Here is a 25,594-nt window from a genome sequence, read left to right on the forward strand (position 1 = left end):
AAATAAGAGAAATTAAAACATTGCTTTTGTTTAATGTTGAATATGAATTAACCAGCATTTTTAAAGGATAATGTTACAGAATAGAATACAGTATGTCAAAGTAATCAAAATGATTCTAGCCAAGGGAAGCTGTGTTGGATTTATAAACCTGGATAAAGCGCAGGGGGACACCCGCCGCAGGATACGCTGTCAGCCTGTGCAGATGAAGACAGGAGACACAACACACCTTCTCCGCTATTCGAAAAGGTCCGTGCCATCCAGTCAAGTTCACAGAAAGTCTGGCGTCCCAAGCTCGACAACAACAACAAAAATTCCGCGACCGTCTTGAGGGTGGTGAAGTTCACCCTAACACACTTCAGACGCCTGTCAAGACTCCTCCTCGCTGACAAAGGTCAGGAGAGGTCAAGGTATCGAGGGAGGAGCCCGGAGGATTCAAGGTGGGGCAGAGAGCGGGAGCCCTGACGGGGATCAATACAAGGAGCACAAGGGCGTCTGAGGAGACGCCAGCGGGAGCGGCTGAAGGCAGCACGGAGGATGATCTACCCCGCAGATAGCTGTCAAGTTGCAGAAGTGAGTGCGTTTCACTTCCAAATAGTTTTTACTAGAAAAATCCAAACCATGTGTCGAGGCAAGCAGGACAAAGTTCAGATGCATCCTGCTGCTGAAGGTGGAACAGATTCTGAACCGAGAGGCCGTTGTAACACGAGGCTCCTACACTGTACATTACTATTAGCTACACTACTTAACCAGCTTTCAGTACATGTTCGTTTTGGCAGGAGGCAGGAAGTGTGAGAAGCTACTGCACATAGATGTTTTATCATACTACTATATACTTTGATATATTATATAGTTCACATATTATGGCTGCAAAGTAAATGCTCAAGCTAATAGCTTCTGTGAGATATAATTGATAATATATATTTTTTATTTTTTTATTTTTTTCTCTCTAAATTTGTTCAGCCCTTATTTTATTAAAAAGATTATTGATGTTTATCTGCCTCCCTATATATTTTCATACTGCAAATATTTCATATATATATATTTAATTTTTATTGTATAGTTGTCACTTATTACTCTGCTCTTGTCTTTATCTTTCCCCTCACTTTCTACCTACTGTGTTCATTGTTATGCACCAAAATACCAAAGCAAATTCCTTGCATGTGAAAGCCTACTTGGCAATAACATTGATTCTGATTCCGATTCCCTCTTAGCCGGTTTCTGTGCTGCTGTAAATGTCCACACAAATGTTGTGTCTTGTAACCAAAACACCCTGAAAATGACAAAAACAGGCTGCCGTTGAAAATGAAATCGGATTGTCAGGGGGAACCAGGGACTGAAATGTTGGCGCGTTAGTTCATTGCTTTAGTGCAGACTGAAATATTTCAGCAACTGGTGGTAAGATGTCCACTTGTGCCCATTGATGTATTTTTTATCTCAACAACCGTTTGACTGATTGCAGCGGGATTTGGAACCGACATTCATGTCTCCCTCAGACGGAATTTGTTTAACTTGACCGGTTAAGGAATCACCAAGGGATCTGTACACATTGACGCTTTAAAATAAATTTTACAGCACAGCTTAGATAAATGGCTTTAATTAAAAAATTAAAAAACAAGTGGCCTAAACTAGAGTTTCACCTATGTATGATTCTAATTCATACTCATTAACTAGCCTGTTTGTTTGACTAATGCACACTTATTACACCGTTGATTCATTGATCACACATAAGCAATCAGTTTCTATTAGGAAGATTTAATTGCAGGTTTGTGTTGTAATCTCAAGTGATTCAGTACAAGCACATTTTTTAAAATACCAATTTTTGCTTGTGCATGTGACATGGATAGTGTAAAACATGAAACTGAAACATAGGGCTGCACGGTGCCGTAGTGGTCGGCACTGTCGCCTGTCGTTTGCATGTTCACCCCGTGTCTGCATGGGTTCTCTCCAGGTTCCAAAGACATTTGCAACCCCAAACTTTGGCAGTTTGGGGTTAGGTTAAATAGAGATTCTAAATTGACCGTCGGTGTGAATGTGAGTGTGAATGGCTGTTTGTCTCAGCCAGGATTGGCTCGAGCACCCGCGAAAACTCAAAGGATAAAGTGGTATAGATAATGGATGGATGGATGAAACTGATGTGCAGAAGGCTCACTTCTGGTGCAACACATTTGCTTGGTTCTCTGGCTGTATGTTTGAACCTGATCCATTTTGTTTGCCTACTAAACCCCAGTAATTTAATCACAATGAAAGTAACTTTGAGGCTCTGGAGGTCAGATACTGTGCCTCCGTTTAAGACCTGGTTAACTGATCTGACTGGTTTATTACACATGATGGACAATCATAATGAATTTCCCTAATATATGGCGGTCGTTTCTGAATCACATTGCTCGGTACGATTCTGAACCCGACCGGCAACAGAAAAAAGTTGTGTGGTGTGAAAGTGATGCAGCAGTATACTTTATCATGGAGAATCTTGATCAAAAAATATATTATTTCAATCAATTTCTTTTCAAGAAAATTGAATATTAAATTCACATTATCCGTGAGAGCAGTTTCACATCTTCAGCTTTGGGTTATTAAGACACTGACAATGTCAGGAAATCATGAAACTTATGTTATTTGAAAATCTTTTTTTTAGTTCTTGGCTGGTGTGAGGTCATATCTACATTGTTGGTCACTGTGCTACATGTGGTAGTTTCTTATAGAGGTACACAGCACCGGGGATGTAGCCGTCTCCCTTCTCTGACACCGCCCTCTCCCAGTCCTGCACGTTGGTGACCTCCACACAACTCCAGAGTCCATCTTCCTCCATCTGCTTCAGCTCGAGCTCAAGGGCGCCTTTGTATTCCAGATTTTCTTGGTTAGCTCTGGTTGTCATGCAAACATAGCCACCTAGTGGATAGAGGCGACAGTGCAGTGGTGTCGTTTAATGTTGAAAAACCCAACCTGCTGTACAGTAAGATGGACTTACAACCAAGGATCTGTACTGCATCAAGACAAAAATCAAAAATCTCACCGGGTTTAGTGGATTTGCACAATTCTCTGACCACACACACCTGGACCTGACCTTCACTCAGAGCTCCAATGATCACAACCACATCAAACGAATCCACTGGAGGAGGATGAGAGAAGTGGAAGAGTTTCAATTGAATATGAGATAATCGTATTTCCAAATGTAATGCCTTCAACTACTGCTACAACTGATAATAATCCTAAACATTAATTATATTTCATTTTCAAAATAGCTAGAGGGATTTGTTGTTTTTTATTTCAAAACAACTAAAGTCGATTAGACGGACTAGATGTCGTGTAATAAATCAGAAACCGCAGCATGCAGTGAGAGACTAAACAGAAAATATAACAACATCGCCTGACAAATAAGTACTGAATCACAGTGATCAATGACCCATGTGGAATGATGGAATATTCCAGTGAATTACCCCACTGGACTGGCAGTGGATCCTCTCCCAGCAATGCTTGCTTCAGGTCCTGGTACAACCCGCTCTCTCTGGCTATCTCAAGCATCGCCTCGCTTCCATCAACACCCACAAAGTGTCCAAATCCATGTGTCTTCATCTGTACAACAGAGCCAGGTTGCTATTTTAGTCATACTGGTCGATTAAATTGAAGTAGCGACAAGGTTTGTGCTGTTTTTAAATCACAAGACTAAGAAATGAAAGTTCTGAAATACAGGTTTTGATCCTAACAGGTGAAATATGCACAGAGAGTATAATAAGACATTTCATTGGAACATGAACATAGAAGTCATATTTTTAGGAAAAGAATATTTTCAGTCTGTCAATATAAAAAGAAAAATCGAGAAAAGGCTTTTGTCAAATATTTAAAGATGTATTTCTGTGCCAAGTATGCAGCCTCTTCTTTTGAATGAGTTTTCCTTTGGCCTCATCAGCAATAAGTTCTCTATCTTCAGAGTTTACCTGTTTGGCCACTAGTCCCGTACCACAAGCCACATCCAACATGACCGCTGCTTCCCGGTCTCCACTGAAATGGGAGGAGATGCTGTTTGCTGCCAGGCTTGGTGCACGGTATTCGAGAACAGCCACATCCTATTCAGAATAAGTTTTCAAAAAAGAACTGTGACTTTGAGCACACGAGAGGGAGGTAAACATGAACAAGTATCTGGACATATGTGTTAATTATGTATATAAAAAAAACTGAGATTAATTATCAGATACAGTAGATACTATAGAACATCTACATTTGGCTATGAAACATATAAAATACCCAGATACAGAGCCACATAATAACATACAGTACCAGTCAAAAGTTTGGAAATGTTTTCTTATTCACTTGAATGGGAAAGCGTGTCCAAACTTTTGACTGGTACTGTACATGTAGATTTTGGATTGTATTCCTTTTCTTAGCAATGTTTTCAAACATAGATGTTTGATTAAATTTCTGCACAACAGTATCATTTGAAGTGCTTTAAAAATAAATGCACAGGTCAAGAAAATACTAAATAACGATGCCAGTATTTTGCTAATACAAAATAATGTGTTCCTTCAGTTATCTCACCTGATCATAGTTTTCTGCCCAGGAGTTGTAGAAGTTGACCTTTTCTCCCAAACTAGAGCTCTTATGAGCGGATAAGATAACTGCTTTTACCTTCTCAAATGTATTGGTGGCGGTAGACATTGTATAAAATCCTGTACAAAGAAAGATAGAAAGAAAGGGTTAGTGGTTATATAATCAAGTAATAATAATAATAGCAGCCTCTACACCTGTAGGATGTGACAGTTTATTTGTTGAAATGTCAATTAAACAACTACAAAGAGATGCAAAGACATATGAAAAAAGTACAATTTGACACGATCTGACTGCAGACACACACCAAATGAGTAAACATAGAGTCAAAATACACCGTGAAGACGCACAAAATTACCAAGGAGATGCAAAGAACATAAAAGCAGATGCAAAACATCTTCTGAAATAAGTAAAAATTGTCAAAACAGAGACCAAAAAGAGATGCAAAATGGCTACATGTGATACAAAACAAGTACTGGGAGACAGAAAACGACCACAAAGAGACATGGAACAAGTATAACGGAGCTAAAAAAAGATAAAAGAATAAAGGATAAAAGTGTAAAAACAACTAAAAGAGATGCAACATATGTTTTAAAGGACACACACTGATTACAAATGATGCAGTTGAATAGTCTGTGGGTTTTGCTCAGATTGGGTGCGAGGCTGTTAGGTGTTTCTGCACAGGTACCTCTTGTGTCATAATCCATCCATGTGTACAAACCAGTGTTGGGGAATCTAATTGCACTAAATTGCATCAGGTAACTATCAATGTTTTTTGTAAAAAAATAAATAAAAAAACACCTAGTGCCGCACTTAAACTATTGCCTTACACACAGTCAATAGTGGGATTCACCTCCAGCAGCCTCAGTGGTTGGTTGTTGTTAGGAGAAACTACTTCTCGCAGACACTTGAAGGCAGGACAGTTTATGTGATGTCAACACGTGGCTTCTTGGCCCTCGGTAAACTTGTTCGGCATCTTGTTTTCCGCCCTAACATCCACTGCACGCGTTATCTTCGTGCATTATTGTCCTGCTGCCGCATTCACGGCCACCGTACTCTCTAGCGCGCTCGCACACTTCCGGGCTTTTCCAAGGCTAGTCCAGAACCGTTGAGAGAGAGTAGCGACAACGGAAGTCCAAAATGCTTGCACGTCACGTGACTCACGTAGACTTCAGATAGTTCCCGGAAGTTCTTGGCGCGCAATTAGAAGCCAAAGCGACAGATCTGTGATTTTTGGAAATTATAAGTTAATAAATGTATCGATCTACAATATAGCAGACCAACATGCCTACGTAGATACTCTATGTAGTTAGTCCAAAAATTGTAATAATTAAAAACTTGATTTGATTCAGATGTGCTGATAATATCCCTCCCTTCCTTCTTCATGGACATTACACGTTATATTAACGTAATCCACCACACTCACATTTAACCCTCTGTGACCCCGGTATTTATTGAAAATTTATTGTAAATAGTGCGAATTTCATTTAATTTTCTCTTATTTTCTTCTATTTTATTTGATTTCATTCTATATTCTTTTTCTAATTCTGTGTATATATGTTGACTGCTACATGCACCTTAATAACATCAACAACAACAACAAATCATTATGTGTAACCTGTTACCTACCTGGCAATAAAACTGATTCTGATTCTGAATATACAATCTGATTATTTAAACGTCTTACCCTTCATAAGTGCAACACAGACGGTCCATTGAGACATTCTGCTGCTACTCTAATGCGCTGCTGCTCACTTCCGGGAACTATTGAGAGGATCTTATGATCCGACATTGCTGGAAAAAAGAAGAAAAAAGGTCCACAGGAGTGAACAGAGTTGTCGCGACTCTCTCTCAACGGCTCTGGGCGAGTCCAAATTCATGCACATGCGCAGTAGTCGCATCCCAGGCTGCTATTCGTGCTCCCACCTGTAGAGTGTTGGGAGTCAAAACAAAAAACAAAAAACTCCCGGAAAGTCGCCTTGACTTTTTTAATAGCAAGCTAACCAGCTTAAAACACTCAACTGTCGATAACGTTATCGAATCAGTCTCCTTCTTCTACAGGGAAAACAAACGCACTTTAAGTTCGCGGGACATTTTCCATCATGGAGAATCCAAAGTTCCGCTCGTTCTTCGACTTGTTTTGGTCCGTTTTCGTGGCATAGCCTCGGGAAGCTAACGGCTACCAGTTAGCATAGCATTGGTCTCACCACCACAACAAACAACAACTAAACAAAAAGCCTCGGCTGAGGAGCCTCGTCGGACGGCGGACGTTTCTCACTCCTCTCCCCAGGTAATGGGCCTCACCGTCACCACCTGCTCTTCACGTACATACGTGGTGTCAAACAAAGGAGTAACGGACATACTCGTCCGGGCATGAGGCGTTTAACTCGTGTCGCCTGATGGGCGAATGTACAAGATCCAATAACCTCTCACTGGCCCCGTGTCTCTCCTGAAGTTTAAAACATTTGCAAAATGACATCGAGCTATGTAATTCGATTTACTAAGTGCATCCAACCCTTGTCACGTTCTATTCCTGAGGGCAGCTCTCCTCTTTGTTTCCTCCCCCACACAGGTGTCTTTGACAGCAACACCTTCAAAATGTCAATCCTGGGATTGAAGAAGAAACAGCCCAAGACGTTCAAAGTCAAAGTGATCACCATGGACGCTGAAATGGAGTTCAGCTGTGAGGTATGGATTTATATTAGGGCTGCAGCTAACCATTATTTTCATTATCGCAGCAGGTAACCATTATTTTCATTATTGCTGCAGCTAACGATTATTTTCTTTATCGCAGCAGCTCACGATTATTTTCATTATCACAACAGCTAACGATTATTTTCATTATCGCTGCAGCTAACGATTATTTTCATTATCGCTGCAGCTAACGATTATTTTCATTATCGCAGCAGCTAACGATTATTTTCATTATCGCAGCAGTTAACGATTATTTTCATTATTGCAGCAGCTAATGATTATTTTCATTATCGCAGCAGCTAACGATTATTTTTATTATCGGAGCACCTCATGATTATTTGCATTATCGCAGCAGCTAACCATTATTTTCATTATCGCAGCAGCTCACGATTATTTTCATTATCGCAGCAGCTCACGATTATTTTCATCATCACAGCAGTTAATCATTATTTTCACTACTGAAACCGATTAATCGATTTTTAAAATAGCTGTCGATTAATTCAGTAGTCGATAACTTATCGTTTAATTGATTAACTGTTGCAGCTGTAGATTTATTTAGGCAGCACCTTCACCTGAAATTATGCTTCCACCTCTCTCTCTCTTTGTAGATCAGTGTGGTTAATTATTTCCATGTCCAGGTCAAAGTATAACTATATATAATATATATATATATATATATATCTGTTGTATCGCTTCATACAAAGAGAGTTTGAGTTATTAGTTTATTCGTGGGCTACCGAGTACAGAACGGCAGCTATAAGTCAACGCATTACCTTTCAGTGTTTTAACTCACCACCGGTCTCTTTGTTGCTTTCTTTTCCTCAGGTGAAGTGGAAAGGCAAAGACTTGTTTGACCTGGTGTGTCGCACTGTTGGTTTGAGGGAGACCTGGTTCTTTGGACTCAGGTACATAGTCAAGGACACTTACGCCTGGCTGAAACCAGACAAACGGGTGAGGAGGATTACAATGTTTCATTCTTGCTTGATAAATTACCTGTCTATTCAGATTGTCGATACATTATCAGTACCAATGATGTGTGTTGCTGATATGTTATTGCACAGACGCTGATCAGGACGTGACAATCTGGCTTTTATGAGAGTCTCTAGTCTAATTAAAGACTATTTTGTGCTCCTTTGACCTACTTTTTTTCATCCCTGTTGTTTCTTCATTCACCAAGGTCTTGGACCAGGAGGTTCCCAAGGACTCTCCTATAACGTTTCATTTCTTAGCCAAATTCTTCCCAGAAAAAGTAGAAGAGGAACTGGTCCAAGAAATTACACAGCACCTCTTCTTCTTACAGGTAACTTTCTTTTATAATAGCCTAAATCACCTTATCATATGTGTGCAAACTGCCTTAGAGATGTCAGTAGTATATCTACATGTTTTAGAAAAAATGCAATGAAATTATTTTAATTGGCTCAACACGTGTTCATATTGTTGTTTAGGTAAAAAAACAGATATTAGATGAAGAGATATTCTGTTCCCCTGAAGCATCAGTCCTGCTGGCATCATACGCTGTCCAAGCCAAGGTGAGAGACCTATGGAAAATGAATGTTCTTTTGTTGTCAATTTAAATTCTTGCTGCGCCTGTAGGATTCCTGTCCAACCTGCATCTGAAAACATTTAGACAGTTTACGTAGGTGCATCTGAAATTCACAGTCACAATGATATGGACAACTTTATAGGAGAAAGGTTAAATACAGAAATGGTACTTAAAACAATGGGATTAGCGGGTCAGGTTCAAATTAGTAGATGAAAGCTAAATATTATAAGCCGGTCGGCCCTCATGGGTGCAGGTAATAGAAAACCTTGACATGCACATCACCAGCAGTGAGAGTGAACCTGCACATTGACAATATGAGCTCAGGGTGAAGCTGTAAATTGACCCATTTTCACATTATCACAGCAGTTACAGTATACCTGCTTCTTCTATATGGACACAAAATGGCACAGATCGGGCACTTATTTGACCAACAAATATAACAATAAATGTCCATATTTCTGCTTTTTTCTCTGCCCCTCAATCTCAATCACAGTATGGTGACTATGACCCAAACTTTCACAAGCCGGGCTTCTTGGCACAAGATGAGCTTTTGCCAAAAAGGGTAAGTATACAATACTAAGTGTGAGCACATTTGACAGTCCACAACATTTTTAATAGGTTGTCCACTTACAGGGTTTTGTTTATTGGTTGTACTTAGCCAATGTTTGTCTCCACGTAAACACAACATCATGCTTTTCAGGTTCTGATGCAATACCAAATGACAGCCGACATGTGGGAGGAGAAGATCACAGCTTGGTATGCAGAGCACAGAGGCATCGCCAGGTAGGACTGACCCAGGAAATAAATTGACAACTTTCCAAAATATATACTCCTAGTTTCTGTATTAATAAAATGTTTTATGGTTTAATGTCCCTTCTTTTCTTCCTCTTTACATTTGTCCATACAGGGATGAAGCCGAGATGGAATACCTGAAGATTGCTCAGGACCTTGAGATGTATGGCGTCAGCTACTTTGCCATTACCGTGAGTGTGAATCACTGCACCTTGATGTTCCTCGGAACCAAAATCTTTCATATTGCTTCACATTTATGTTTTTCACACCACGTTGACAGCAAAATAAGAGGGACACGGACCTGTTGCTCGGAGTGGATGCTCAGGGTCTTCACATTTACAGCCCCAACAGCAAACTCAACCCGAACAAGTCCTTTCCTTGGAGCGACATCCGCAATATCTCTTACAGCGAAAAGGAGGTAAATGCAAGTAATGGACTCATTCTTTTGCAATGTTTCTCCACAGAATATTTTTTATGTAGAAGTACAAAATGGGACATCTTTTAGATGCAACTTTTTTCATTTTAAGGAAGTTTGTTGTGATACTCTAGCCAGTGAGCCAGACTGTTTTAAAGGCATCAGAGCTCTGCCGACTGTCGAAACAATGCTAAAAAAATTGTGGAAGTGAGGCGGAAGAAGTGAAATGTTTAACTTTCCCGTGTTGTAGTTCACAATCAAACCCCTGGACAAGAAGAAAGAGGTCTTCAAGTTCTACTCCTCTCAGCTGCGTGTCAACAAGCTGGTTGGTTTACCCGTTTGTCCACATATAAATGTTCAACTATAACTAAGTTAAATGACAGTTTTGATGAATTGAGATATTGCTTGTTAATGTCCAGATCCTGCAGTTGTGCATTGGTAACCACGATCTGTTCATGAGGAGAAGGAAGGTGGATTCAATTGAAGTGCAGCAGATGAAGGCTCAAGCTAAAGAGGAGAAGGCCCGCAAGAAGGTTCGGCGCTCTCTTGCCACTGCACTGGATCAATGAGAACAACAGGCGAGATAGATCTTAACTTTAATTTGGTTTCTCTTGGCTTCTGTGTAGATGGAGCGTCAAATCCTGGCACGGGAAAAGCAGATGAGGGAGGAAGCGGAACGAGCAAAAGAGGAGATGGAACGGAGACTCTTCCAGCTACAGGACGAGGCCCGGCTGGCCAACGAGGCACTGGTGAGAGATTAATAATCGACATGAAACAATGGTTGAATATTCCAGACTTGTGTGTGAACTTTATGTTAATTCCATGGCAGAAATGGTCCCAAGAAAATAATAAACCATTTTGGTAGAGGCAGGTGTTGTCGTGGCAGATTCCTCCTTCATGCTAAGCTTATACGAGGTTTCTTTTAACAGTTGCGATGCATTTTTCTACAGCTGCGTTCTGAGGAGACTGCAGACTTGCTGGCCGAGAAGGCCCAAATCGCGGAGGAGGAGGCCAAGCTCCTGGCCCACAAGGCTGCGGACGCTGAGCAGGAGAGGCAGAGGTTAGAGGTCACCGCCATGAAGACCAAGGAGGAGAAGAGGCTGATGGAGCAGAAGATGAGGGAGGCGGAGCAGCTGGCTGTCAAACTGGTGGAGCAGTCCGAGAGGAGGTATAGAATTAGGTGTTAAATTCAGACACATTTGCACCGGGAGGAAACTCTCTGCTCGCTGCGTCCGTCTTCTTAATGCGTCGTGCTGTTCAACTCAGACGCACATCCAAAAAAAAAAAGATAAGGACCTCAGGACAGAGACGGTCTTCTATCACTGCTACAGTCAGTGGCAGGGGAGAAATCTAATGACTGACCTGCTGCATGTAAATGTACGTATGCAGATTTGCAATAACCAGGTTGTTACAGTGCATGTAGACATTCCTTCATTCACCTTGTTTCTCTGTGTAATCCACACTGCGCAACAGTGGTAGTTTTAAATAAATACTAGTCCAATAACAAGTCAAAAGCCAAGGTATTTGCTGTAAATCAATAACACACCTCCTGTCTGTAAGAAACCTTGAACTAAGTAAACGTCTGGTTCCAGGTTGAAGGAGGCAGATCACCTGAAGCAGGACCTGACGGAGGCAAAGGACGCGGAGCGCAGAGCCAAGCAGAAGCTGCTGGACATCACCAAAACAACGTACCCTGTACGGTGATGAGTGACACTTATATATGTGTGTGGATCAATGCAGCTTGTTAAGAAAGTTAGTATTTAATATCTCTGAAAAACAAATACAGCTCATTACGGTGCCAATGATTGCCTGCTGTGTTTAAAGATAATCTAAAAAGCTTAGCTACAGATTGAAACTGTGATTATTACTTATTTCCAGGGCATTTCAATTTATTTTCAGACAGGATTATTGTTGTTGTTGTTCCACAGATGGATTTATTTCCATTTCAGTTTCTGATTTCATATTTCCCAGAATGTGAGGGGTGACTGGCACCGATGTTACGTGGTGGTTATCATTGTGACGACCTTCACACGACCGAGCAGTAGCACATTAACATCTGATTTTCTTCTTTTTTTATTTCTTCACTACATACAGACTTTACCACAGAAAAACTAAGTAAAAAAAGTAGAAACATTACCAAGGCGTGTGGTTTGCTTTTAATTTTTGCCATTGAAAGTTATATAGCCTTACTCATCATTTACCTTCGTCTACTTACCTGACATCTGTTTGACCTTCTTCCAGCTCATAGCAGCTTACTCTGCTCCACCCGCTCCTCCGGAAGCGGCCGACTTCGTCTGTGAGTCAGCATCTACTCGCCTCGACTTCAAGGACTCGGACATGAAAAGGCTGTCCATGGAGATCGAGCGAGAACGGTGAGCGGGAGTTAAAATCCCCCCTGCAGCAACGCTTGTGAAATACCGTTTTGGCTGTGCTCGCTTGATTATCGTCATAAATGTCTCGCCCAATGCGTTGAAACAGGCTGGAGTATATGGAGAAGAGCAAACACCTGCAGGATCAGCTGAAGGAGCTCAAGACGGAGATCGAGTCCCTGAAGCTGGAGGAGCAGCAGCAACAGGCCGGCGTGTACAGCCTCCACAGTGAGGCGAGGGGATACGTTCAGGAGCCCGTCTACATACCTCACAGCAACGTAGGTGTCAACGCAGGTTTTAATACTTATAAATGATTACCTGTCAGAATATCAAATACAGACTAAGCCACTGCTGGTACTATAATTGATGAGCAATTATAGTACCAGCAGTTCTCCTTCTGTATCATCTGACTGCGTGGTAGCTTTGGACTTCCTGTTTGCAGTGGCCAAAGCATAGTGGGAAATGTAGTACGAGTATTAGTTAAAAAAATTGACTGTACTAAGATATTGATCATACTGTAATAATGTTTTTTTGTTTACATTGGAGCACAAACACCCATGTTCTCTATACTTTAATACATTGGTTCTCTACTTTTCGAGTTGCAACCCACCAGAATAATCAGGCTGTTGCCTGTGAAAATGTCATTTTATTTTGAATACATTACATACTTCTTTTTCTCTACAACCATCTGGCTACCCCCAGAAATGATCATGCGACCCCCATGGCAGTCAGGACCCTAAAGGTTGAGAATAACTGCTTTAATACACCCTTAAAATAGTTATCAGAAAAAAAGATTACATTTTTTTTTCATAACTTAGAGCACCTTCAGTGCCAAATGATGGCATTTCAGGGTAGGCTAACTTATCCTGAGAATAACTGTATATGGCATGAGGAGCTAAGTCCTGTGGTGACTGTAAATAAAGAATGCATAACTGCATCTATATTTCTTGCCTTTGAGTTTCTAAGCGTACATTTCTTTACACTGCTGTCGGCTGACTTGTGCTTCTCTCCCGTGTGTGTTGTCGTGCAGCGAAACTCTGCGTACATGTCTCAGATGGCTTTCTTTGAAGAAGTGTGATCCCTGTCCTGCGAGACGAGGAGGGAGGGCAACGGCCGCTGTGATGCAGTATTTTTTCAACATATTTGATTTATTTTTTTGATTTTGATTTTTTTATTTGACTTCGCTGAAACTAACACTTCATCACTATGTGCCTCTCAAAGACTAAATCCTCAACAACAGACAAACAGCCACTAGTTTGTCTGCCTGCACCAGGCCCGCCGCTCGGTTGTACCGCCTGACAAGCCTACAGCACCTTTTAATGTTTCTTTCATATGTAATGCACACGAGAGTGTGGGCCATGTATCGTAAACACCGATTCAGGATTTGGTGCTGAAGTTTTTATTTGATGTATTTGTGTGGTTCTTAAGGGACACTTAGCTGTGAGATGGTCAGATATAGAATCAAGCCTTAATGACAAGTTTTACATCGGTGCCTTCACAACGTTATGAGACAGGGATTACGTTTTTCGGGTTGTTGTTTTTTTCCCCACCAGAAACTGGGTTTTTGCAAAGTCCCTAATGTGATTTAATTCCGTACATGATCCTTGAAGGCTGGGGACATTTTCAAAAGGTTATTAATATGCTGAGAGTTTGTAAATAAGCCTTTGGTAGTTTGCCTTTTCCTTTTCTAACCTCTAACAAGACGTTGTTGAATTTAGCTATGAAAGCTTAATATGAGCTAAAGATAACTCATAATCAGTTACAATTAATGTGAAAAAAAAATAAGATTCTGAACTTTCTCATAAAAGTAATAATTTCAACAGAAAGTTAAGTCCAGATTTGTGTGTGTGTGTGTGTGTGTGTGTGTGTGTGTGTGTGTGTGTGTGTGTGTGTGTGTGTGTGTGTGTGTGTGTGTGTGTGTGTGTGTGTGTGTGTGTGTGTGTGTGTGTGTGTGTGTGTGTGTGTGTGTGTGTGTGTGTGTGTGTGTGTGTGTGTTTGTTTTTGAATTTAAAAAAAATGTTTCGCTCTTTCTTTCTGTTACAAAGCTCATGAGCTACCTTTATTGACAACAGCACACAGGTGCTTTTTGTAGTTTCCAGTGCTTCATTGTGGTAGTTCGATGTAAATGTAGTGAACAAATCACAAGCTCGAGCTCTGCCATTTCAAGTCTTTATATTTTGTACTATTTGGGCTGTTGATGTGCCTTAAACTGTTTATTTTTTAACAATTGTGATTTGAGTTTCTAAGGTTTAATTGGATTTCGTCGATTGTCAGCATTGGCGTTTCTTTTGTGGTTGAATTGGAAGCCTGATGGATTTACAGAACAGTAGATTGATGGCTTTCTTCTTTTAATTTTTTTTCTCAGGGCTTGTGTGTTGGAGACAATCACTGCAGGTAGATTCTTGTTTTTTGTTAGTTTTTTCCCCCTGAGCTTAACCAGTATGGTATCCATTGATGTTTACCTTTTTTTTTGAACAGGCTATTTTTCACCAGTGATTGACGTGATTAATGTTTTTGCCAGTAGCGGGTGGATGCATGCAAAGATACAGAGGCGGGTCAAGTGAGTGAACCCTTACTCTACTACACTCCTCATTACATTGTTAAAAAGGGAGAGGCTGGACGCCAAATGTCCAGCCAGAGATTCTACGTGTTAGTTTATGTGGAGCGGTCTGTGAATCTGACTTCATCATGACTTAAAAGCGATAATTGATTGGTTCATTATTGCCCTTTGTGACTGGGTTATCAATAAGTAAAGCTCACTTTGGTTTTGTGTCAGAGTTTCAAGTGAAAATGTTTTTTTTTCCATCAACACATTGTGCTTCAGTTTGCTTCTTCAACCATATTTATTTGTGCTATGAATCCTTTAATAACATCATCTTACACATTTTTTCGAGCTTGATCGTTGTTGAGAACTTTATTGTAAATATTGTTTGTTTTGATTTTATGTACAATTGGATTATCTTGCCAAATTGAAGTTCAATGTCAAGGACCGATTTCCCATCTGAGAAGATGATGATGTACGTTTGGTATACATGTATATGCACAAGAGTTTTGTCAATGACTTGTAACCTCAACTTATTCTGTGTATTATCATTTCATTACATCAGTGTTTCAAACATCCAGTATGTTGCCGTCGTTGTCCTGATGTTTGTGGCGACATTTGCAGTTTGTCTCATTGATAATTCTAAAACCATTCTTTCTCCCTGATGTCAGTGAAATACATTTCTCTAAATATGTGATCTTAACAAAAGAAAATATAGAAAGTCCTGTCCAGCAAGTTTGGAAATTTGAACAAAGATGAATTGTGCAAAATTCTAATTGTGTGTCAGACTCTAAACCACCAAGTTGTGTCCATTTACATTTGTCATGTTGCAGTCGTTACATTTATAAGTGAACTATGACCAAAATGTTCAAGATCACTCGGCTGTATTTTTAAAAGTCCTGCCATCATTTAAAATGAAAAAAACTTCTTATTGAAATTCATTTGCAAATACTGCAACATCCAGCATGAGAAAGTCTATTTCACTATTCAAGGGAAATTAAAAGCAGAACAGTCTGTAAAAAGCCTCATGTTAAAATAAATGTGTTTACAAAAATCTTTTTGTATCTGGATGATACTGCATATCTGGATGATGCTGCATGTAAATGTTTTTTAGTAGTTTCTATTAATATATCATTTTAATGTGATGATTATGTCATCATTCTGTTGGTTGGGTAGCTGTTGTAACAGGCATTATCATTCACTACTGTAACTGTCATGTTACCAAAACGTCACATAATATCTGCATTAATCTGAATACAGACTGAGTAGGAACGTTTGGACCCCAGATCACTAACTCCTGTCAGGTAGGTAATGACGTTAATGCTTCACTTAGTGATAATAAATGAATCATTGTGAACGCGCTGTGAGCGATGAGCCCTGTGGACGAGAGCCGGATGCCTCATAATTTATATTAATTAGACTTTGCTCAGCAGGAGAGCGTGAAGCGCATCATCCAGGAAAAAAGGACGAGGAGGTAGAGGTGAACCACGAGGACGAGGACCGAGGCCGAGATCCATCTCTGACCACAGGATGGTAGTGTTTCACGAAACTGCTGGATGAGCATCACACCAGTCTTACTAAGTGCTGTGTCCATGCTCTCCAGCCGAATGTTGGTCAAACCCATAGAACTTTATATTTATATATTAAGCATCAAATTTAAAAAAAAAAAAAACATCTGGCAGAAGTTTAGGCAAGACACATAAAAAAGGCATCAACAGTATCACATGGTCCAACCTTAAATACATGGAGTTTTGCACAGTACATTTACTTTTGTGTCACCCATTCCTTTTATAGTTTCTTTCCTTTTGTTTCTATGCACTTACAATATTTAGTAAACCACCAGTTACAGATTTAAGTCATATGCAGTATGTATTCATATTTTTCTTAATTAATCAAATGTGTGTATTTTACACTTGGACAACTGGCAGCATTCGATTGTGAGCAGACAGTGATGCTGCTGATGCACATTAGACGAACGAGCAAAACCACGCTCGACGACGAAATTCACTGAAACTAATTTAGAATTTTCTTTGCAAACACATTTGTTCCGTCCCTCCTCCAGCACACAGACATCCTCTGTAAGGCAACTCTCTGTCAAACCAGTTTGTCCTGTGGAGTTTAATCACCAGGAAGAGAGCAGGAAGTCCGGGGGGGGGGGGCTCGTTTCAGCTCACGACTGAGTTTCTGTTACATTTAATACATTTAGTGAAGTAAGGCTATGACCTGCGTGATCATGTTGCCATTGTCATTTATTTCTTTCTTATACAAATATATTTCAGTAAATTCAGTAAAACAGAATAAAACATACAATTTCGCAGTTGTGATAAAAGAAAAACGTCTGAATCTTTAAAAAGAAAAAAAACTTGTGAACAAATAAAAACATTATGTTGCTCATCAAATGATGGCACGCATTAAAAACTACTGTGCCAAACGCAACGATGCAAAGTCGGTTTAAATATGTTGCTGCTACACACCACTTCATAACGTCAAATATCAAAAACAAACAAGCCAGAAAAGTCTGTAGTGAAACTGTTCATGTAGGCGGATTTATCTTCTTCGAGTGCATTTAAGTGAGTGAGACAAAAGTATTCATGAATGTCAATGTAATGCCCCATATTAACATTTCAAAATGTCAACATTAACATCGACAATATTCAGGAAGCATGTTTTCTGAAAAGAAGACTGGGGTAAGATACTGCACTCTCACCTGGATGTAGTTTGTTGCCATCTTTGGTTTTAGGTTCATTTTCAGTTCACATAACATGTTTAAGCTGTAAACTTTTCCTGCACGCTGGTGAACGTACTGCAGGACTTTTTTTTTTTTTTACTTCAATCTAAACAACATGAGGTCAAAGACGATTATCCTTCATGAGCTACTTTTCACAACTAAGCAACTACAAAACAAGTAAACAAGTTCTTCAAAATAACTCGTAGTACATAAAACGTATGTGTGTGTATATATATATATAAAGTGTGTAAATGTAAGTGAGTGCATATTAGAGGTATGTTCTTGCTGGATTCGAGGACGTGTCCTCATGTTCACTCTTGTCGGACAAATTCTCCTCCAGTTCGGCTCGTTTCAGCTGAGACTTTGTCGACAACGCCTCGCTCTCCTCAGACTTCGTCGATTCCGGCCTCTTCATCTGAGACTTGGTTGATGGTGCCCACGATCTTTCCGACTCGTGCCCGGAGCCCGGCTCCGGCCCGTTCGCCAGGGGGGGCCTCGTGTACAGCTGAGACTTTGTGGACGCTCCCTCGTTGCTCTGAGACCGGGGGAACCCTGCTGCGACAGGCTGGGTCCTCGCTGACGGCACCCTGATGCGACGAGAACCTGCCTGGCTGGACCCGTTGGAGGAGCGGACCACCAGGTAGCGGACGGAGGGGCTCTTGTCCTCGTCATGGGCTTTGATGGGGCACGCTGAGCTGATGAACAAGCCCCCTCCCAGAATGAGCAGGATGGACGCCCCCCAGCCGATGTACAGACAGGCTCCGATCTCTCTGCGCTGGGCGTCTATGGAGGCGCTGTAGAACTTTCTCACCACCGCCCCGGCCGCCCAGGACGTGGGAATCAAACACAGCAGCCCCGTGGCGATCAACACGGCCCCCGCCGCCACAGCCACCTTTCTCTTAACCCCGCCGCCTTCTTCGTCCAAGAAGCGAGTGCACTTCCCCCCGATGAAGGCCAGTATGAGGCCTGCGGCGCCGGTAGTGATGGCGAGCACGGTGAGAGCCCTGGCGGCCTGCAGGTCAGAGCTCAGAGCGAGGAGGGACTCGTACGGCTTACACTGGATCTGCCCGGTGCTCTGCACCACGCAGCTCATCCAGATGCCCTCCCAGATAGTCTGGGAGGTGACGATGGTGCTGCCCACGAAGGCCGTGACCCTCCACATGGGCAGCAGGCAGCTGAAGATGACCCCTGCCCAGCCCAGGAGGCACAGGGCGCTGGCCAGCATCTGCATCCCCATCGAGGCCATGGTGAGGAGGAGGAGGAGGAGGGGAGCTCTGTGGAGCTCCTTTCGTCTCTGGTCACTCTTCCCCTCTCTTGTAACTTTCTGTGAGCTCTTCCTGGTCTCTCTCTCTCTCTCAACCTGTGGTGTTGCGGTTTTCATTCGCCTCCATTTTTTTTGGTGAAATTCTTCAGTGTTTTTTTTTCTTGCCACAGATGCAGCGTTAAAGTATCTATCTCAGGAACACAACGCTCTTTCTGGCCATTTCACCTGTCTGCCTCGTCTCAGTTCATCTGTTTACTGCCTACTTTTCCTATGACTCAGTCCCTCCCCCTTCACATCCCTAACGACTGTCCTGTCCTGTCCTCCCCCCTCTCCCCTCTCTCTTTATTTTCCTACCTGAGAGTGTTCTTTCTTTTTCTGTCACCTGAGCGGCTGCCTCTGTGCTACTGGCAAGGTGTGGATGCACCACCTACACTACAGGGAAAACAAAGGGGAGGAGGTTGTGAGAAAATAAAGAGGGGGGAGGGCGTGGCGCAGAGAGAGAGAGAGGTAGCCGTGAAACAGTGACATCATCAATTGCCGCCCTCGTTACCTTTGTTAGATGAGATTATTTCGGCAGCGACGAGCTCTGGACAAAGCAGGAAGAATGATGCGAATGAGCTTTAAACATGTTTATAAGATGCTCTGTCGCGTCTTCACGCTGTCATACACCAACTCAAATTGAAAAAGAGGAATCTAGTATTCAAATTAAATACGTGTGAGGTCAGCGCTGAATGTGTGTGGGCGTGTATACACCTCTGTTGGCAGGGCACTCGTGCACGTGAGTAATGCGTGCATGCAGAATGTATTTCTGTGACAAAATAAAGGGGAGAAATGTGAAACACAATCTCCTGAGAGTAAACCAGTTTCACAAAGGCAGCATCCACAGTGCAGAAAAACCTGTTTCAGATATGCAAAACCCCTTCCCACACACACACACACACACTACACCAAACCTTAATCAGGCTCAAAATAATCTTTAATCTCGCTGTCCTTGTAGCTCGAAGGGATAGTTTTTGTCATTTCTTTTTTTTTCTTTTTTTTTTTTTACATATTATCACAAACAAAAATTGTGGCATCACTACTATGACTCACTTTAATAGAGGTTTAAGGAACTCATCATTTGTTAACATATTTGATGTATTTTATTTTACTCCCTCTCCCTTTTTTCTGTTTACACACCAACCTTCTCTCACAAAAATATTTAGGCCTAATTCAAGATTTATGTATTTTAATTGCACATAACGTGCAAAAACTTAATGTGTTTTAAAACTTTGATAATGTTGAACACATAAACCTGGTTCTCATGAATTTGAAACAAATTACGATTATAGCTGTTTATAAATCTGGTTATTGTGTATTTAAAACACATTGGGTTCATTAGAACTAATTTCAGTCTTACTTGTTTCATTTATGTTTGACTGACAAATATGCATCAAATAAAGTTCATGCTTTTTTTTTTAATGTTTAATATATGTAATCAAAAGTCCTAACCCTCATCTAAAAATCTTAAATATTAGGCCTAAATAAAGTATGCAGGAATTAGTATATCATTTTTAATAAATACATTAATAAGCATATAAATCTTCTTGTAACTTCTTTAGTGCATGCTATGTAAACTTTTACATGCTGCTTATGAATGATAAATACGTTGACTTAAAGTAAGGTGTTAAAAGTGTAGCCTACATATACACAAACAAACAGAGTTATCAGTCAGAGGGACAGTTATCTGTATAGAATTGTGTCTGGCGGTAAGAGCACATTGTCACACAGCCTGTTTGGAAGGATTCTTCAAAGTCGCCTCCACTAGAAAAACTTTATTCTTGGCATTTGTCATCACTATAACTGTTGCTCCCTTTTGAAAAAAGCAGATACAAATCCCAGCAGTGAGATGGGGGGAACAAAAACCTCAAAGACAAACATAATAATCTCGGATGTGTCTTAAGGATGAACTGCATTTTAATGCCATACATCAGTACATGAAATAACACCAAACAAACAATATGGGTAGAAAATTCTATTCAAACAGAAAATGTGAATCAGTCAATATTCAGTTGGTTTTGATTGAGGAGTATCAGGCATGACGGCAGCGGCAGATCTAACACAAATACACAAATACACAATACTGCAGTTTTTAGTACTTGTGTTGTGAACCTCACACATGTAGAGAACATGTTATGAGTATGTGGGACTGATGAAGAACATACGTAAACCTTAAATATAAGTACATTTGTTTAAAAAAATTCTAAATATTGAATGTTCACATTTTAAAAGATCGTTTACTCTTATGAATGTTTTTAAAAGCAAAGTATATACATACTGTAAACGTACCACGCTATCTTAACGTTGTAGATATTTTTCTAAAAAGGTGGAACTTGACTCATCTTCATGGGACTAACAGAAGGTGAAACGTTCGTTGATTCTTCGCCCCCTCTTCTCTTTCCATCAGGCTGCTGACGATCTAAACGTAGGCCTTGCTGCTGTCCACAGATCGAGCCTTGGCGTACTTCACATCGTAGTCGTTGTCATCTCTGGGCGGACAGGAGCTGCAGAGGAGGCCCCCACCCAGGAACAGCAGCCCCGCAGTGGCCCAGCCGATGTAGAGCGAGGCCCCCAGCTCCCTCCTCTGAGCGTTGGTGATGACAGGGTTGTAGAAATCCCGAATGATGGTGTTGGCCGTCCAGCAGACGGGGATCAGCACCATGAGGCCGGCGATGATGAAGACGATGCCGGCAGCTATGGCCACTTTGCACTTTTGCCGTTCCTCCTCCACAAAGTTGGTGCACTTGCCCCCGATGATTGAAAGAAGGATCCCAACGACCCCGATGATGATGGCGAGGATGACGAGCGCTCTGGCGGCCTGCAGGTCTTGAGGTAGGGCCAGCAGAGAGTCGTAGACCTTGCACTGCATCTGGCCTGTGCTCTGTGTCACGCAGTTCATCCACAGACCTTCCCAGATCACCTGAGAAGTGACGATGTTGGAACCGATGAAGGCTGTTACTTTCCAGGTGGGGATAGCGCAGATGATGATGCTCCCCACGAAGCCGATAAAGGCCAGGGACATGCCCAGAATCTGTCTTCCACCAGACACCATGCTGCAGCTCCGTCGATCTCTTCAAAGAGGCAAGACTGTTTGCTGATGAGAGACGGGGGCTTATTTTACGACTGAGAGAGACAAAGGTGCAGGTAGAGGTATTTGCTGTCCACTTAGAGCAGAAGCCGGGAGCATACTCACAGGTTTTTGTTGTGAAGTCAGAGGAGGAGTTTTCTGACGTGGCCTCTGAGCTGAAACTGGTTTGCGAAGTCATCTGACCAGACCAGATTGCCTCACGACGCCTGACAGCAGAGTTTCAGCGATGCGCACAGAACCCCCGAAGACAAAATGCAGCACACAGACAAGCATGGTCTCGCGTACAAGCATGTTTGATTCCAAATTTTGACTCCATAGAATTTGCTTGGAAGACGGAAATAACATAAAATGTTTTTTTACCGAGTGATCAACACTCACAACACTGCGACAACTTCAGTTTCAGTGTCAGTTTTAACTTTATTTCGATCCATTACAAATGAACTGAAGCTCTATTGTAAACCTGTGAGTCCACCCAGTTGTTATCCGTTACTCATTTGGCCCCCTGAGTGAGTTGTGGCACGGTTCATGATAGTGTTTGTTGTGACTATTTTAATGAAAACCACTCGGAGTTGTCGTGGCCCTGTAAGTCACGCAACAGATTTGGGTTCTTTCCCACGACTAAGCACCTTCCCCATGTCTGGTGTCCGTGATCCGTTTGACGGATTACAGCCTCAACTCCCCCGCTCAGATCCTGGTCGTGTCCCCCGGGTTCTGATTACACAGCCCTACCCCACTCTGAGCCGTGTTCAGGAGGTTACAGTCACGCACTTGTGTGATTAAACATCCCGGAGCGGTTTGATGTTCATGACGTCGGACCTTGGAGTGGCTGTGGCACGATGGAGGACGGTTGGGATCCCAGAACACCGCCGAGGAGGAGCAGCGGGGAGGAGGGCCGGCCTGGATAGATGGAGGAACCCACCTCCTCCTTCAGGGCAGCGGCCACACATATGGAGATTGAGATGTTTGCTGACCAGCTGACTGAAACCAGGCACAGGATGTTGGGTAGAGAGAGCTCCACCCATAGACTTTATATATAATAATGGACGTAGATTCCTGGTCTGGAAAGTGAAGCCGATGCGGAAGTTGCTGAAACCTGCTGGAAGGGCGACTCCACTGGTTGTTTCTGTAGAAGACGATGAGAAAATCCCCCGAAATTCTCACTTGATTTATATCGTCGGTAAACATTTTCCTGAAGTCTTTATTGTCTCGATCTCTGGTTTAGTGATGTTCATTTTGTAAACGATGGTCCCGTTTAGAGCAAAATAGGCGATAAAAACCCGTTGTGCATTGGAGCGTGGCAACGGCGTGATTGACAGCTAGTACCGGCCAATGGGTGCAGGTTGCAGGTGTAGGTGGACATGCAGTGGACGAGCTCTCAGTCAGGCCTGACTCCCTTTCCTCCAATTGGTTTCAAAGAACCAAGGTGGCGCCGGCCAAAATGCTAAACTCGATGCTTCAAAAAGGGCCGTTCACAAATGAATGGGTGACTTCATGGTGGGTTTCCACTTGGCTTCACTCAGAAGACACGCCTGGAAAATGTGTGATGTAGTAAATGTATTGATAGACTTAAGTCACACATGAATCTAAATTAAAAATGGGCTAAGATTGTATTCATTGTATGAAACCATAAGAAAATCCCTGCCAGTGCCTTTTTTGATACGTACACTAGGAGCCGCCAAAGTCAGAAATGTTAAAATCACACACACACACACACACACACACACACACACACACACACACACACACACACACACACACACACACACACACACACACACACACACACACACACACACACACACACACACACACACACACACACACACACACACACACACGGCAGGTTTTCAGTGAAAGAAAAATAATATTGCATTTCTCTTACGTAGTTCCTGCTGAAAAAAATCTGAATAAGTTTCTCTTGTCAGCTGTTATGTTTTCTGTGAAGTAGTCAAATGACACAAAGATCAACAGAAATATGCACCAAACAGAGGTGGGCTGTTTGCACAGTATTTAAATATCACCGAGTTACTATCATATCAAGTTTAACAGGCTTTTTACAAACATATTTTGAAAAGAAACACATTTGTCTCACTTTATTCTTTTATTAACAGTGGCGGATATGAAAAAGCTTCGGTTCAAGAAATATATACAAAGATACAAAAATGTATATTTTTTATCCAACTTTTGTAAAACATGCCGAACATCTGGACAACTTAGCAAACACAAACTGACCATAACTATTACTGTACCTCAACAAGACATTTATTCTAATTCTTCACTTGAAAAAAACATGTATACTATGCTTTATATGCTTCACAGTTTAATATTCTACATAGATTTAAGACTGATATGTTGAACAAAATGGTAAAGAATCAAACCATGTCCATCACAGCAAAGACATAACTGAACATTTTAATTTACAGTGTGTATTTGACCGATTGGCATCGTGCACTTCGTTCTTCTCTTCCTCAGCATCTGTAGGTGCTGCACAACATCCCTCCTCCAATGACGAGCAGCGCTCCAGATGCCCAGCCCACATATATGGAGGCCCCGAGCTCCCCCCTCCTCTCGCTGGTGGCCAGTGGGTTGTAGAAACCTGTGATGATGCTGTGAGCTGACAAGCTGACGGGTATTATGCACAGGAGCCCCGCTATTATGAACACCACTCCTCCGGACAGGCCAACGTTGGCTTTGTTCCGCCAGTCGTCGCGAAAGAAGTTGGTGCAGCGAGCCCCGACCACGGTGAGCCCGATGGCCACCACGCTGACGCCGATGGAGACGCAGATCAGAGCCCTGGAGGCCTGCAGCTCCTGCGGCAAAGCCAGAACGGAGTCATAGGCTTTGCACTGCGAGTGTCCCGTGCTCTGGATCACACAGTTCATCCACAGGCCTTCCCAGAAGACCTGAGAGGTGACGATGTTCGCCCCAACGAAGGCCGTCACCTTCCACATTGGCAGACCGCAGATGAGGATGGTGCCAAGAAAGCCGACGACTGCCAAGCACAAAGCAACAAGCTGGGTCCGCATGTTGCCAAAAAACTCATCCGAGGCATGAAGTTAAAAGTTTACCACAGTTTCAAAGACACCAACAAAGTCCACAGTCGGGCAGTTGAGTCGAGGAGGAGATCCGTTTCGAACACAAGCTTTCGCTCGGCTGTAAGCGCTGCTGGTTGTGTTTTTCTATTCTGCACTGCAGGTATGAGGAGGAGGTGAAACAGGGAGGGGACTGCTAGTTTGCAGATCAGGTTTCCTGCTTGTCCTGATTACTGCTCACTGAATGAGCAGCAGAAGAAAGCTGATAAAAGCAATCATGTGTCCATTTGTGGCCCAAAACAAAAGGTTACGATCCCAAATGTTCAATGGGCTGAGACGCATTTTTAACAATTTACAAAAATGTTAAGGAAGGCCTTTTAATTTGAATTTTTACAGCTTTTAGGGGGGCGGGAACTACTGACAACACAAACTGATACGTGGTAAGAAAGTGTAGGTGGGTTTTTTTTTATTTTTTATTTTTTTTTAGTTGGTTTTTTTGCACAAGATAGATCTATTTTTGTTTTGTGTCTTTACTTCCTTGTAGAG

General features: G+C 41.9%; 4 protein-coding genes across 7 annotated transcripts; 1 reads left to right on the plus strand and 3 right to left on the minus strand.

The window, feature by feature from the left end:
* Positions 1-1,732: 1,732 nt before the first annotated feature.
* Positions 1,733-8,129, minus strand: mettl27 (methyltransferase like 27). 4 transcript variants are annotated; one of them, XM_035624856.2, is made up of 6 exons: positions 8,030-8,129; positions 4,534-4,664; positions 3,936-4,064; positions 3,438-3,573; positions 3,014-3,109; positions 1,733-2,889 (listed from the first exon to the last, which is right to left on the minus strand). In XM_035624856.2, exons 2-6 carry the CDS (start codon positions 4,651-4,653, stop codon positions 2,672-2,674), a joined length of 699 nt encoding a protein of 232 aa, XP_035480749.1. In that variant the 5' UTR covers positions 4,654-4,664; positions 8,030-8,129; the 3' UTR covers positions 1,733-2,671. The 4 variants fall into 4 exon arrangements, with proteins under 4 accessions (XP_035480749.1, XP_035480747.1, XP_035480748.1 ...); XM_035624854.2 differs by lacking the exon at positions 8,030-8,129 and adding an exon at positions 5,377-6,008; XM_035624855.2 differs by lacking the exon at positions 8,030-8,129 and adding an exon at positions 5,373-6,008.
* nf2b (NF2, moesin-ezrin-radixin like (MERLIN) tumor suppressor b) lies at positions 6,387-15,951 on the plus strand. Its single transcript, XM_035624834.2, has 17 exons — positions 6,387-6,832; positions 7,115-7,230; positions 8,062-8,187; positions 8,414-8,536; positions 8,682-8,765; positions 9,273-9,341; positions 9,480-9,562; positions 9,687-9,762; positions 9,852-9,989; positions 10,237-10,311; positions 10,406-10,519; positions 10,613-10,735; positions 10,937-11,154; positions 11,579-11,681; positions 12,228-12,358; positions 12,465-12,633; positions 13,386-15,951. Exons 2-17 carry the CDS (start codon positions 7,141-7,143, stop codon positions 13,431-13,433), a joined length of 1,770 nt encoding a protein of 589 aa, XP_035480727.1. The 5' UTR covers positions 6,387-6,832; positions 7,115-7,140; the 3' UTR covers positions 13,434-15,951.
* Positions 15,952-17,688: 1,737 nt separating this feature from the next.
* Positions 17,689-22,114, minus strand: LOC118300447. The gene is made up of 2 exons (XM_047328599.1): positions 21,505-22,114; positions 17,689-18,881 (listed from the first exon to the last, which is right to left on the minus strand). Exons 1-2 carry the CDS (start codon positions 21,978-21,980, stop codon positions 17,894-17,896), a joined length of 1,464 nt encoding a protein of 487 aa, XP_047184555.1. The 5' UTR covers positions 21,981-22,114; the 3' UTR covers positions 17,689-17,893.
* A 1,984-nt stretch (positions 22,115-24,098) lies between these two features.
* Positions 24,099-25,449, minus strand: LOC118300586 (claudin-4-like). Its single transcript, XM_035625094.2, has one exon. It carries the CDS (start codon positions 25,040-25,042, stop codon positions 24,485-24,487), a length of 558 nt encoding a protein of 185 aa, XP_035480987.1. The 5' UTR covers positions 25,043-25,449; the 3' UTR covers positions 24,099-24,484.
* Positions 25,450-25,594: the final 145 nt, after the last annotated feature.

This window comes from Scophthalmus maximus, chromosome 2, assembly GCF_022379125.1.
Source record: "Scophthalmus maximus strain ysfricsl-2021 chromosome 2, ASM2237912v1, whole genome shotgun sequence".
Taxonomy (NCBI): domain Eukaryota; kingdom Metazoa; phylum Chordata; class Actinopteri; order Pleuronectiformes; family Scophthalmidae; genus Scophthalmus; species Scophthalmus maximus.

Coding starts and splice junctions, on each gene's coding strand:
- mettl27 (XM_035624856.2), bottom strand. CDS start 4,653: ATGTCTACCGCCACCAATACATTTGAGAAGGTAAAAGCAGTTATCTTA. Junction 4,065..4,533: donor GGGCAGAAAACTATGATCAG/GTGAGATAACTG, acceptor TATTCTGAATAG/GATGTGGCTGTTCTCGAATA. Junction 3,574..3,935: donor CGGGACTAGTGGCCAAACAG/GTAAACTCTGAA, acceptor TCTGTTGTACAG/ATGAAGACACATGGATTTGG.
- nf2b (XM_035624834.2), top strand. CDS start 7,141: ATGTCAATCCTGGGATTGAAGAAGAAACAGCCCAAGACGTTCAAAGTC. Junction 9,342..9,479: donor ATGAGCTTTTGCCAAAAAGG/GTAAGTATACAA, acceptor CATGCTTTTCAG/GTTCTGATGCAATACCAAAT. Junction 9,990..10,236: donor TCTCTTACAGCGAAAAGGAG/GTAAATGCAAGT, acceptor CCCGTGTTGTAG/TTCACAATCAAACCCCTGGA.
- LOC118300447 (XM_047328599.1), bottom strand. CDS start 21,980: ATGGTGTCTGGTGGAAGACAGATTCTGGGCATGTCCCTGGCCTTTATC. Junction 18,882..21,504: donor ACCAACGCTCAGAGGAGGGA/GCTGGGGGCCTC, acceptor CCTCCTCCTCCT/CCTCCTCACCATGGCCTCGA.
- LOC118300586 (XM_035625094.2), bottom strand. CDS start 25,042: ATGCGGACCCAGCTTGTTGCTTTGTGCTTGGCAGTCGTCGGCTTTCTT.